General features: G+C 36.8%; 1 protein-coding gene across 1 annotated transcript in view; it reads left to right on the forward strand.

The window, feature by feature from the left end:
* Positions 1-881: 881 nt before the first annotated feature.
* Positions 882-14,689, forward strand: part of LOC126190896 (SUMO-conjugating enzyme UBC9-B) — a 28,775-nt gene continuing 14,967 nt past the window's right edge. Inside the window, exons 1-4 of the mRNA XM_049931516.1 lie at positions 882-1,034; positions 1,639-1,725; positions 1,802-1,885; positions 1,959-2,076. Of these exons, the coding sequence (XP_049787473.1) occupies positions 1,660-1,725; positions 1,802-1,885; positions 1,959-2,076 (268 nt within the window). The 5' untranslated portion in view covers positions 882-1,034; positions 1,639-1,659. The remainder of the gene's footprint in view (positions 1,035-1,638; positions 1,726-1,801; positions 1,886-1,958; positions 2,077-14,689) is intronic.

Genomic DNA, 14,689 nt, shown 5'->3' on the forward strand with positions numbered 1-14,689 from the left:
ATAAATGTCTAATTATAAAGTTTTGTTAATGAAAGATCCAATTCAGAAAAAGTATTTTCTTCAGTTATGTAGGCAGATTCAGATTCTTCAAAATACAGATCCAAAATGGAAAAAGGTTAGACAAATTCTTCACGAAAATCCAGTCCACAAGTTGTCCAAGTTTTATAAAGTTCATAACCAAGTGCTATTTCATAAGACGTCTGAGTCATCTGAGAGGTGGTGTGTTTGCATCCCTCGAAATTTCATTGAACATCTTCTGTGGTACACTCCAATTCATGGGGTCACTACGGACCAGAAAAATGTAAAAGGAAAATCTCGACTTACTGTTATGTTCCGAATCTACACCAGAGACTCCATAAATTATTGAGAAACTGTGTCATCTGTCAAAAGGCAAAATCCTTAAACATTTCCACTTCAATCCCACTAAATCCAATAATTGCTGAAAGGCCAAACCAGCTTCTTAGTATTGATTTGGCAGGTCCACTACCCACCGGTAGGGGAGGCGCTAAATACTTAGTAGCAATCCTGGACAATTTTTCTAAGCACATTAGACTGTACACAGTGAAATCTTCTTGTGCAAATCCAATGATTCGTCGCATTGAAAATGATTATTTCCCACGATTCGGGGTTCCAGAATCAATCTTGTCTGATAATGCTTCAAATTTCACATCACGCCCGTGGCGTGCATTTATTTCTCGCCATGGAATCAAACAAATTTTGATATCCCTGTTTCGACCGCAATCGAATCCGAAAATTTTAGAAGAGGTGACGTCCTTCTATACTATGGTTTTTGCTGTATCCTTTACGGCAGCTACTTTGGTATTTTATTTGTACTGTAATTGTTTGGAAAAAAAATAAAAAATAAGAAACTTTGATATCGTCTTAGCATACTAGTGTGATCTCTGACTGTTTATTGGTCTTTGAGTTTCAAGAGAAGCGGCCATATTCGTGTGTTTGAACGGGAGGGGTATTGTGTTCGCAAGATTGGTGTTTGGAAAGCTCTTCGTATTATACGTGGTTAACGCTTGGATCAGGTAGGGTGTAGAAGTTTATGAGTATGATGTTTAAGTTAGTAACGTTTTTTACGCTGATTTTAAAGCTGTTGCATGGATTGGACGAGGCATATATATAAGTGTCAACACGAAAATTTATTGTTTGCATTGGTTTTAACGACTTCGTACAGCATCATTAGTTGTGGATTGCCACAAGAGGGTAACAGCGAATCCGACTCTTAAGTGACAAATAATACTAAGAATTCTTGATTCTGGGAACCCGTCGCATTGACAGTCTTCGGTAGTTATGGTGTAACGATTTCCCGCCTGTTCGCATTTGCTCTAAAATAATGGAAAAGGTCGATGACAATTCTATATTGACAGCGGTCAGTGTATGACCGCTCCCATTATGAGCGTATGCAGTGAAATTTGTAATGACCAGTGTTTGACGTGCGAATCAAAAGAATACGCACGTGTCTTTGACAAGCGAAAACAAATATCAGTCCAAACAAATTGGTGGACCACAGAATCATATCTCGAAATGCTGCTGCTTTCTATTTAGTCCACTTCCCTACATATTCAAATTGCAAAATGTTGCGAGAAATATCGTTTGTTTTTTTTCCTCTTAAATCCATTTTATTTTCAGACCGCTAGGCTCGGTGCAGAAATGTCGGGGATCGCCATAGCACGTCTAGCGGAGGAGCGGAAAGCCTGGAGGAAGGATCACCCATTTGTAAGGATTCACTTATTTTCCTGTTTGAGGCTCGTTTGAGGGAATAAAGTTTCAACGAAATTGTTGTGTTGTTTAGGGCTTTGTAGCTCGACCTGTAAAGAACGCAGATGGAAGCTTAAATCTGATGAGCTGGGAATGTTCCATACCTGGGAAGAAAGGGGTAAGAAAATATGCCTAATATAGTGCATCCACAAATTACATGATTATTTTTAACAAATGTTTGATTGTTACAGACACCTTGGGAAGGAGGTCAATATAAACTAAGAATGATCTTCAAGGATGATTATCCTTCTAGCCCCCCAAAGTGCAAATTTGAACCACCGTTGTTCCATCCCAATGTCTATCCTTCAGGTAAGTTGCGTAAACACAAGGTGCGTTATTGCTGTTATTTTAATCCTTCATATTATATATTACAAAGGATTTGGTTGTGCCAGCTAGCCAAAACAATTTTTCTGAAAGTTGTGGATTTGAATTTTCCCATTTAAGTGTCAGAGAAACTATAAAAAGCAGACAGTGTTTATCCAGTATGAACACAATGTGACTAGTAAGAAACACTTTCCATTTGTGGAGCATATTTACTAGTTGTTCATTCCACATTAAATCAGATTTGTTTATATTCTATACACCTATAAAGCAAGCAAGCAATATTATATACTCTCTGTAGAGTGTGTGTTTTTCAAATTAAAAAAAAAAAAAATTATTGCTTTTCATTCTAAGCTGAAACTGATGTCATGCTTAAAGCTTCATGTGCCATAATTATGGAACATTTGATCTTGTGAAAAAAGACTGGCTAATGCACACTTTGGTATCCTAAAGTATTTTTCATGAGTATGTTTACAAACAGTAGTGTCTAATTTAAATCTTAGGATGGAAAAGAGATGCTCTTGAGAAATAAATTGAAGCGTGTTAAATGGGCCAAGAGGAATGTTATATACAAGTTCTTGGCTTTAGCCAGTTATATATTAATGGCTGCTGTGTCACCTTGATGAAGCCAATGAATATGAAACTAAATAAATCTGCTTGTCGTGACAGACTGATATGATTTGCCTGAGGTGTAGGTTAGGTTGGAATGGAGCTTAAAACAAATTCCTGGTTGTAGTGAGAGATTCATCTATATTTTAGACGGTTTGGAAAAATTGCTAATAACATTACTTCAGGCAACATGTTTATGGTGTGTGTTACATAGTTCCTATGTCACTGGTCAAAGGTGACACTTGTATTGACCACTCCTCTCTCATGTTATATATAAATAAGTATTAAACTATAAAATCAGTTTTCTTCAAAATCAGGCAGGATGTGTTCTTGACTGTCTGCTAAAACAGTTCATGTAACTTGTAAAATTGTACCTTATGTAGTTGGTACTAACATGTAAAAAAAAAGACTGTTGGTCTCAAAGGTTGGCCAAGATTAACCTTCATGTTAATTTTATTGTCATTAGTTGATGGTTCTTTCATTCCCTGGCATCGTTCTGTCAATCTCGTCGGCATGGGAAGTGTCTCAGTAATTTGGCTGTTGTTGGATATAATTTCTTTCCATGCTTAGCAACTTCGCTGCTCAGAATGCTCCTTCCCCTAATTAGTTGCTTAGGCCATATAGTTCAAAGTTTGGAATGTCTGTTTTGTGTACAGTCCAACTCATCACCAAAATACAGTAGCATTGTTTCACACATACTTTCAGAACACGTGATAACGTTTTTGTCTTGCAACCTGCCTTATTACTAACTTTCGAAATTTTCAGTCTTGAACACTTAGTTTTGAGCTGTGGTTTTTTCAAACATCTTTTTGCCAAGCTATAGTTCAGTCCACCATAGGTAGTTTCCTACCATTTACATTTGTTCGCTTTGTCATCCCACAACCAAACTGTTTTGGAAAACAGCCGGCCACAGTGGCCAAGTGGTTCTAGGTGCTTCAGTCCGGAACTGTGCGACTGCTACAGTTGCAGGTTTGAATCCTGCCTTGGGCAGGGATGTGTGTGATGTCCATAGGTTAGTTAGGTTGAAGTAGTTCTAAGCAATAGGGGGCTGATGACCTCAGATGTTAAGTCCCATAGTGCTCTGAGCCATTTGTTTTGTAAAACAAAACAATATCACAAAAAATCTTGTATTCCAAGAGACATATGCTACAAGATGTAAATAGGAAAACCAGTCTTGTAATACATGGCAGCCAGATCAGTAATTGTCAATCCTGCGTTCTCCATGTTGAAAAGGAGCATATTTAATATGTTCGTTTCTCAGAAATGTCATTAGATTCAGCAATTCTTATTGACTATTATGTACTATCAGTTTAGTCACAACCAGCAGAAATGAACTGATAACAGCAGCAGTGGAAGAGCTGCTGACACTGTAAGTGCACTTCAGTCAGTACTTCTGGTATTAGCTGCATACACAGTGGAAAATCTTGTAGAATTAAAGCTACAACAAAAATGCCACAAGTTTTCTCAAGGGGGAAAAAAGGTACATAATACACACACCCTTCTGATAAAAATAAGAGGGGTTTTTGAGATTATGAAAATATTTTCTCCCATAGTAGATTGTCAATGGTATTGTTGCATATCAAATAAAAGTGCAGTTTGAGCTTTACAAAGGTAACCAATCAGGTGTTCAACTTCAGTACTGTCATGTAGGGTGCGTTTTATCCCTTTTTTGATGTTTTTGCAGACTATCAGGCATATATCAATTTGTGTTCACAGTATTTTATATATTATTCTTGTACAAAAACTCATAGTGCACTGTGCAAGTTATATTTTTCATAGATTACTACGAGGGTGGATTGGAAAGTTCTCGGAACGCAATAAAAAAAGTACTTACATATCTGAATCTTTTTCGATGTAGTCTCCTTGTAGATTAATGCGCTTGGTCGAACAATGTTCCACTGCCTTGATCCCATCTTGAAAGTGAATTTCCTCCAGGCTTGCAAAATAGTTGTCAACTCTAGCTATCAATACTTCGTTTGAAGTGAATCTGCACACCAAGAAAAAATTTTCAGTTTTGGGAATAGATGGAACTCTGATGGAGCCATATCAGGTGAATAAGGTGGATGTGGCAACAATTCATACCTTAGTTTGTGTAATTTTGCCGTGGCGACGGCACGTGTGTGGATGCGCATCAAGTCACGGCACCCATCTTGTACATAATTTTTTCATTTCTAATTCTTCAGCTAAAATGTGATATACCCTTTCAGGTGACATTTGGCAAGCGTGAGTACTTTCAATTGGCAATCCTCCATGACCATTTTGTGCACTTCTCCAATGATTTCTGGGGTAGTAACACATCTTGGCTGATCACTGTGTGGATCATCTACCCTCTGCCAACCAAATTTAAATTCATTTGTCCAGTTAGCAACAGTTGAATGTGAAGGAGCAGTCCCAGTATAGTCTGGAAATCAGTGTGAATGTCCTTTGCTTTTTACCTTTTTTATTAAGTACTTAATCACTGCTCAAATCTAGATTTTCTTTCTTTTTTTTTTTACCCCAGTGTTTGCAAGTCACTATGCAGAAACAACAGAGCCAAGTCACCGCCAGTTTCCAGATACTCTGGCAATATTACACAAAGCTCATCTGATGAAGAATTCACACTTTTGGAAGAGATTTTCTTGTCTAGTTAGGGCTCATTAGCTGTAGATGACGTGGAACAACTATGCTGAGGTTCATTTGTACCTGCAGACAGTTTGGGCATGATTCGTATCACTTCAGTCAGGGGGTTACCTTAACAGTCTCTGATGTTGTTGAATTTAGCATATGTTAAAATTTAAGACTAAGTAAGGGACACATATTTTTGGTTGAGGGAAATAAAACTTGAACATTTGTCCTTGTTATGTGAGAGTGAAATGTTATGTGATTCCTGGAAATTCCTTGTGCCCAAATTGTTACTCAAAAATATTTGTTGTGAATCCAGAACCAGAATCGTGTAACCTTGTTAATGACATTTATATTCCTAATGAGCAAGCTGTTAGCATATTGGATTTTGCTTGTTCTAAGTTAGATGTATCTCCTGCATTGAAAATAATAAAATTAAGTAGCAGAAAAAGAAAAGCAGCTATTGAAAATAAGATACAACAAATTCCAGACAAAATTAGAAAAGACTTGGAATCGTGCTTTAATAATACAGGTACCAACATTGTTTCTATAGAAGAAAAGCTGCCACCAGCATCATCTGACACTGAAAATTCGAGCTTAATAGAGAAATTAAAAATTAAATGTTCAGTGACATCATGAATTCAATGTTTCTCATCGTTTGGTTAAACTACCCCGAAAATTAGTGAAAGAGCAAGGCATTCTTCCAGTTTTAGGAAAGAAGAAAGAGTAGGTATAGGTGAAGAAACAATTAAAAAGATCCAGCACTTGATTGAAGATGATGAAAACAGTAGAATGTGCCCAGGTTGCAAAGATAGCAAGAGTTGTTATAAATGGAGTTGAGGTAACAAAGCACCAGCACTTGATTGAAGATGATGAAAACAGTAGAATGTGCCCAGGTTGCAAAGATAGCAAGAGTTGTTATAAATGGAGTTGAGGTAACAAAGCAGAAACAATTAGTGCTGTCAAATTTAAATGAACTTTATGTAGCTTTCGAAAATTCTGATTGCAAAATTGGAAGGTCAAAATTTTGTGACCTCTGCCCTAAGTGGTGTATTTTGGCTGGATCCTCAAGGACACACTCCTTACATGTTTGTTTATATCATCAAAATGTCAAACTGATGATTGTGGGTGCAAAACTCAGTGATCGTAACTACAGAGTTGCTGGATTTAATGGTCTTTGACACTTAACAGTTATGACAGTATGGTGAGTTTGGGTAATAAATGCCCTGGTAAGGATACCATTATTGAATTGTTTCAAGAATATGATGAGTAAATGCCAGAAAGTATTACCTTCAAACAGTGGGTCACAACTGAAAGGGCAGAAACAAGTAGTTAAATCTCAGGAAGAGTACTTGGAATCTTTAATGATAACTTACAAAAACTCAAGTCACCATTATGTTTCTAAAATCCAAAGCAAGTTTTTGAAGGGCAAAAAAGCACTACTTCATGAGACTGAATGCTTAGTGCTAGCTGTTTTTGCAGAAAATTTTTCATTTTTTGGTTCAGGATGCAATACAAGGGTACCACTGGATCAGTGACGAGGCAACAGTGCATCCTTTTATCCTCTACTTCAAAATGTGGAGGGTGAAGTTTGTAGCTCTTCAATTCGCATTCTAAGCGACTACCTGGAGCACAACACTTCGGCTGTACATGTGTTTCAAAAGTATGTAATAAATTACATAAAAGAAAATTTTCGCCAATGGAGAAGTTGGTCTGCTTTCCAGGTGGAAGTAGTAGTCAGTATAAGAATGAAAACATTTTCACGTCTGTACAACCACAAAGTAGACTTTGGGTTGGAGGCTGAATGGCACTTTTTTGCATCTTGCCATGGTGTGTGATGGAGTAGGAGGTATAACAAAATGTGAAGTAAAGCCAGCCTACAAAGACCAACTGCAGACCAAATTCTCACAGTACAGGATGTGTGTCCTTTGCAAGGATAATATGAAAGGCATTACCTCTTTTCTGATCAAGAAGGAAATGGCTCTGCATATGAAAAATATTCAAACCAGATTTGGAAAGTGTATAGCAATAAAAGGAACAAGGCATTTCCACAAATTCCTTGGCATTGCAGAAAACTTAGTTCATTGTTATGTATTATCAGAAACTGAAATTTGAGGATGATTGTCAATAAAATTAATCTGTCTGTAACGTTGAATGACATAGTGGCATGTGTGTATGATGGACAGTGGTGGCTTGCAGAAGCTGAAAGAATGTTAGGAAAACAATGCTGTTTTTGTGCATTTTTACCACCCTGCTGGCCCAAGACCATCATTCAATAAATCTACTGGCGACAAAGTTTGGATACCAATGAAAAATGTTTTAAGGAAACTTTCAGTGCTTGAACTTGCCACAGCATCTGGGAGATCTTATTCTATATCACAGAAGCTGCCTGAAGAAATGTTCTTAATATTCACCACCAGGTTTAGGAACAGTCGCATCTTGAAGGATGTTAATTGAAAATATTTAAGTATGTCAAAATAATATAAATGTTGATTTCAGTGGTGTTTCCACTTTTTGTATATAATTCAGTACCTTACTTCAATAATAATTGATTATATCCTGCCAAAATCACACATGAATAGGCAACAGCCATAAGATCAGTTGTAGAGTAATGTGAATTACCTCATTTTCAAAAATTCACATCTTTGTTCAATCAGATATCAATGTTGAAATTTTTACAGTACATTGCTATCATATAGGTGTACAAACTGTAAAAAAATCATTTTTATATTCAGTCCCACCTGAGATAACCAACCCCAAAATTTACAAAAATGAAAATTTTCAAATTTCAGAAAATCATAAAAATTAAGGAAAGTTATGTGTTCTTGTTCTATATGAGGCTAGTAGTGTATGATGTCTAACTATAGGAAAAAAATACTCATAAATCATTTGTTATTTTTGGGCCTAAAAAGTGGATTTTTGAAAATTTGTATACCAAACTTTGGAGGTAATTTTGACTAGTTATTTTTGAGTTTAGGATATTTTGTGTAATAGACACTGTTGTAGATGACTTTTTTTTTAAGTCAACTGCAATGTTGTAACTTAATGCAGTCCAGAGATATGTAAATTTTTGCTAATGTCTCCAGGCTGAAAAATCTTCGCGTGCCCACAAATAAATATGCCTGCCATCCAGTAAAGGTGAAAGATAAAATTTTTAAGAACTGTTTTGAACTTCTCAATTATAGGGTAAAAAAATTAAAATATATAAATGTGGTCAAGCAGCCAACTTTTTTATTAGACCACTTCATTTGGACTGACACATTTATAAGAGCAACTATACAACTTCACATATTGGAAGATCAAAATTTTATGCACTATGACCTAAGTGGGTAATTCCACACCCACACGGATGTCTGGTTATGTTTGTACTGTGTGAATTTTGAACTTTGTGTAGTAACTTTGAAGAACTTACTGGAGCACATGCCATATGACACCTTGGTTGGGCACGTGACGTCTTTAGTAGTATGTGATGTAAAGTGAGAGACTTGTTTGTTTCAAAAGTGTGGTGACTGCCCTGGGAAGGGAGGTCTTCCTTTACACACACTTGGCCTGTAAGGTGTAGCAAATAACTCTGCAGAAATTACATATGCAACATGGGAGGAAAATAAACTGATTAAGAAAACTTTTGCCTTTGACAGTTTCATTGATAAACTTGGTATATGTCAGTGAAAGCAGTAACACAGAAGCATCTGAAAAAATTGCAACAACACATTGTGGAAGTGAAAGGGTGTGTACAGGCTGAAGAACTATGTTTAGTGCTTCACTGTGATTATGCTGAGAACTGGTCTGAAATTCTCCCACAAGAAGTACAAGGCTATCTTTGGAGTAATGACAGAGTTTAAATTTTTACAGGGCTCACAAAGCAAGACCACAAGTGTTGCAGTTATAAGTGAAGGCACAGGACATGACTCAGCATGTGCTTTGCTAGCAGTGCCCAAAATTATTCAACTACAAAGAGGGGCAGAGAAGATCATTATTATTTCTGATGGTGCTCCTAGTCATTTTTAAAATAGTTACCAGCTGTTTGAATTAAGTCACTTGTTGACTGATTGGGTGCACAGTGCTGCTAGGACCTTGCAATGGTGTAAGAGGCCTGCTGAAGCACCATGCTACAGAATATAATCTTTACCAACCAAATACAGCTGCAGTTTGGAATGCTGAGGATTTTACGGGAGTTGTGAAATTTTACACATCAACAGCCCTCATTCTTTTGTCCAAAGTGGAAATCGGAGAATTCCTTGAGCAGAAAAAAGAATGGTCCAAACAAACTACTTCTGTGAAAGGAATTCAGAAGACACATTTTTGGACTGAAAGTGATGAGCGAAAGGGGATATGTGTGTCTGTCTGGTGGATTGCAGAGATTAGACACCAGGTAGGAGTTAAAGTGAAATCGTAGTGAACTTCATGCTACCACGTGGATCAGCTGCTGGCTATAGGTCTCCAGCTGAAGGACAGCAATGCCATCAGGGCTCACTTCCTCTTCACAATGTTTTGAAGATTGTAAGTGCTCCAGTTGCTATTGGTTCAGCAGGAAGGCAGTGCACTCTATCAAAGGGAGATACTGAATAGTAGAAAACATTTTTAGTTCAGTGACTGGCTGATTTCAGTACAGAACAGAGTGCACAGAAGTTGTATAAATTGAAACCTTTAAGTCTTCGGACCTTCCACATACATTTTGGAACCATTTAAAATGCTTTGAAAATGAGTCTCTTATTACTCATCTTTCAAAACTAAAATTATGTTAAATAAGGCTAGGTTTTGTTTTTTATGGGCCTGTTACGTGATAATGTAGTAATAAAACAGGTTTTATGTACGGCAAAAGTTTCAATTGTTTATAAAACCTGTTCAACCTATAAGTGGAAACTCTCCTTTTCGGGGAATGTAGAACTATATGGTACTAATAAACGGTAAAAATCAATTTTATGGATTGGCATTTTGAAAAAAAAATTTTTCCGTAAATTACAAAAAAGTTCAGAATGTTATAGTAGAAGAACTTTGACAGGTACGGTAAGTACAAATGGAGTATTTCTTTGCAATCATAAGCAGTTATCTTTCAAATAAAAAACCACAGCAAAATATTTAGAACTGGTCCAGAGAGAAAGAATTTTGAAACTTTTTCCGGAAATACGGAAGCGTCCGATCCAACCCGTCGGCTTTGACCCATGACGTCACAAACATGGCGGAAACGACCATAAACGACAATTCCAATATGGCGGATATAAAAACGTTGCATACGTATCACAAAGACGAAAACACATAGAAAAACAACACACACAAAGGTTTCACAAGAACAATCTGCTAACATTGATAGCAAACAAAGATAATAATAAACAAGTGGTACTCAAGGCCAGGCGGGGGGGGGGGGGGGGGGCGCTGCGCCCCCCTGACCCCCGCGCCAAAAAAAAAACTCCCAACCTAACCTCGTATTCAGGGCTACGCTACAGATCAATTTGTAGGTCAATCAAAAGATAAAAAAAAGAAAAAAACAATATTGATTCATTAGACATAACGAGTAGCGACAAAACATATAGACCATAAAGATTGAACAATCTAATGGCAAACTGATAAAAGCCTCATAGACGACGTTAAAACAAAAAGTACAGTAAAAAGGTAAACTATATATTACAGGCCCTAAAACTCCTACTAAGGTAATGTCAACGAGGCAACATCTACAAACACGCCACACTCACAAACCAAACTCCGCGCCGTAATGACGTCACACACCACAACACCCTTACGTCACGGGTCAAAGCCGACGCGTGAGATCGGATGTTTCTGTTGACCCCTTTTTCCACAATTCACATCTTCAAAATGGTGTGTGCAGTGTCATCTTTGGAGTGGTGTATCTGAGCAGAATTTTTTTGGTGAAAGAGTTTCTTACTTGATCCTTCATTTTAAAATATGCTAAATTCAATTTCAGAGACTATGAAAGTAAGATTTTTGTAGCCTGCCTAAATTAATATGGACTATTCCTTTGAATTTTTTGTGGTGCACACACATTTTCATTTAATATGCAAATGTTTCGGGGCCAGTGCTCAATGCATGAACAGCTAAAACAACACTGCCAGGGCTTAGGGTTTTCTTTCTTATCGTTTTTAGAAGGGCTATTGGTTTTTTTCTTTCCATATAGACTTTAAATAAGAGACCACAGATTCAGCTACAGCTTCCTTTTTCTCTTCCTTATTATGTTCACCTGGGAGTTTAGAGAGGACAGCTTCTTTTTTGAGTGGGAGTATTCCACATGCCTTGAACACATTTTGGAGGTTTGTCTTATCCACTAGACTATTTGAATTCATTAAGAAGGGTTGGAAACATTGCCTGTGGTATGACTGAGAATGTAATTTTCTTCATGTAGCTGAAGAACCAAACTTGTGAAATGTGAACGTAGGTTGCCTCCTGACATTTTTTTTTTTTTTCCAGGCAGTTATTTTAGCATGAGGTGGCAGCAGTTTTTAAACTAATCTGTTAATACTAAATTGTCAAACCACCTATGTTGAGTTCAATTGTTGTTCCATCTCTACAGCACCCATTGGGCCTCCCTGAGTCGAAGTATCATAAATTTTCACTTTTATGAGAAACTTACTGGCAACAAAAATCAGAAGCTGATCCACATATAGTGGTTGTGGATGGTTTGGTATGGTTGAGAAAATGGTCAGAAAACTTAGCTCCAGTGAAATATCAGTTTCTTCCTTTGTGGATCATCTTGGAGATTGTATTCAGCATAAATAAATTACAGACTGGTAAATCTTTGGGAAGTTGTTTCCAAATTAATGAAATATCGAGTTTACTTCTGTCTTACTTAGGTTAAGATGTTTATAAGCCATGGTGTGAGGATAACTTCATTTTGTTTAATAAATGTGCTGCCCAATCATTACCTGTATAATTATTTTGGAATCATCTTTCATTGTGTCCAAGTAAGTTTAGGAATGTTTGTTATAACTTTAGTATGTGTAATATGCAATGTAAACCAACAAATCAGCAGTAGTGGCAAAAGAATTTGCTGATATAAATTCTTTTTCTGATCTTAGTACATTCGTATTTCTTACATTAATCAGTCCATTTTTTCTTAAGTGGTTTTTCACTAGTCTCTTGGTGGCTCCCTTTGTCTGCCGATTATTTTAATGAACAAGATGACTTCTTCTAATGTTTCCTTCTACACGTCTAGGTCCAATCTTGTGCTTGGAGACCTTATGTAAGTTGCATTGCAGTTCAGTATTTAGTTGTGGCTTTACTTTATTCAAACACAGGCGCGGCTCATGGTTTCTATACTGGGGAAGGCTGCGGTATTTATCAGTCGGAGCCAACATAGACCTAGGGTTACGCTACAGATTAGTCTGACATAAAGAACTAAGAACTCAGGGGGAGGGGGGTGGGCATATCACTCTCTACCCTTAATTTTACGTACTCTATCTTCTATAATCAGGTATTAAATATCATTAGAAGCTAACTTCGAGTTAAAATCTTTCGTTAGTGTTTTTAAACGTCATCATTACATTTTCTGACACTTTGTAGCAAATCATATGAAAAGACGCGTTTCGGAGAGATCTTTAATGCGATGAATGTTAACTTTGCGGCTGCTTAATATTTTAAGTGTTTTCAGTTTTAAACTTAAGGCGTTTATTGTGGTTTACCTCCAAAGCTCGAAGTTTACGAGTTCGCATGACAATACTGTGATGTTTTGGTGACGTTGCAGGTCTTGTGCAAGTAAAACTCACTAAAATCTTGCAAAATACACTCTGAAAAAGAAACTTGCTAATATCACACGATATCAACAAAAGCAGTCAGCATCAGCAAGCAAGGAAAGTAATGAGACAAATTTCGCGCGCTTTGTCCTCTAATCACTTATGAAACTCCCACTAGATGGCAGTACTGTTATGTTACTGTAGTCTAGTGCACTCTGGCGGGATATTTGCAAACTTATTCTAAATGTGGATACAATAGCCAATGGCAGAAACAAAACAACTATGTAAAACATTATCAAAACAATAATACTAAATGTCGATTAATGACGCATCGAAGTGTAGTAGAGATGTGCAGAGACAGAGATTGGATAGCAAAGTTTCGGCCACTCTACATTCCTTTATTACATAGATAGTGGAACGTGAAAAACGTGTGGTGGTTGGTAAGACACCCTTAGGCTGCAAGCTCTGAGCCTTCGGGTCGCCCATAAAGAGCAGTACTATGTAGAAGCCACGCCCCCAAACCGCTACTACATGCAGCTTACGGACGTTCCAAGGCGCAGCCTAAACACTACTAACCGTTCTGAAAACATCTATCGGTACAAACAGTTCCAAAACCGTTGACTGTCGTTATTTTATTTAATCGGAATGGGAATTATGCGAAATTCGTCCTGATAATTTAAATTATGTAACACGTTCTTGCGAAATTTACTTTAACATACATTTTGGGGCGGCTCCGCCTCAGAGCCTTTAATTACGAGCCGTGCCTGTTCTAACAGAATCCTTTATTCTTTAACTGCTCTGTCTAATAAAGTTATAATACTCCCCATTCTTTACAGTTCAAACAAAACCCAAGCCTCAATCTAAAACTTCTGCAATAATGAGTTCATTGTTACACCTGATAAGAAATAGTTGGGATTCAGTGTTACCCTCTTTTAAAGAAACATGAATTTTTAATTGTTAAAGTTGTTTGTACAAGAAGCTGATGATAGAATTAAGTCTTTCTTCTTGGCCAAGGAAGTTTTTCCCCAATTGAATTCATAAGCAGATATCTAGAGCTTATTTAAAAAAATTTGAGCTCTAATATTTTGAAATTTTAAAGCATATGAATTCAAATTCCATTGCATTATGATTTTCATTTACAAGGAGATATGTAAGTTTGTCCAGAAATGGAAAGAAAAGAGTGAAATCGGCTCTGGGGTCAGAATCAGCCTGGTTGACTGTAGACTTGGAGGCATGTTCATATTCTCCAAAATTTTAGGAAATCTGAATAATTTTACTTTCTAAGCTTAAAATAGATGTGAAATCAAAAGCTAGAAAGTGCAGTACGGTATTTATTACTCGCACATATTTTAAAAATCACAAATATAGTCCAAAAGCTTTGTAAAAGTTAACTTTTCATTTTTGTAATTTATGTACAGCATATATGTACATAACACAAAATACTTAGTGGAAAATTTCAGTTACAACTTTTATGAATATTGTGCAGTTTTGAACTGTTTTGTGTGACACAGTTGAACATTAGGCTATGCTTCAAATCACTGTTAACACAACAAATATTTGACATTCACCTTTATTGGCTTTATGTACACTGAGGCAGCAATTATGAACAATCACCATATGCAACTGTGAACTTTTGTCACAACAATTCAACATTTCATTTGGTACTGTGCACGATATTGTTAATTAACATTGAAATTTTGTAAAGCTGG

This window comes from Schistocerca cancellata, chromosome 1 (genome assembly GCF_023864275.1).
Source record: "Schistocerca cancellata isolate TAMUIC-IGC-003103 chromosome 1, iqSchCanc2.1, whole genome shotgun sequence".
Lineage (NCBI taxonomy): Eukaryota > Metazoa > Arthropoda > Insecta > Orthoptera > Acrididae > Schistocerca > Schistocerca cancellata.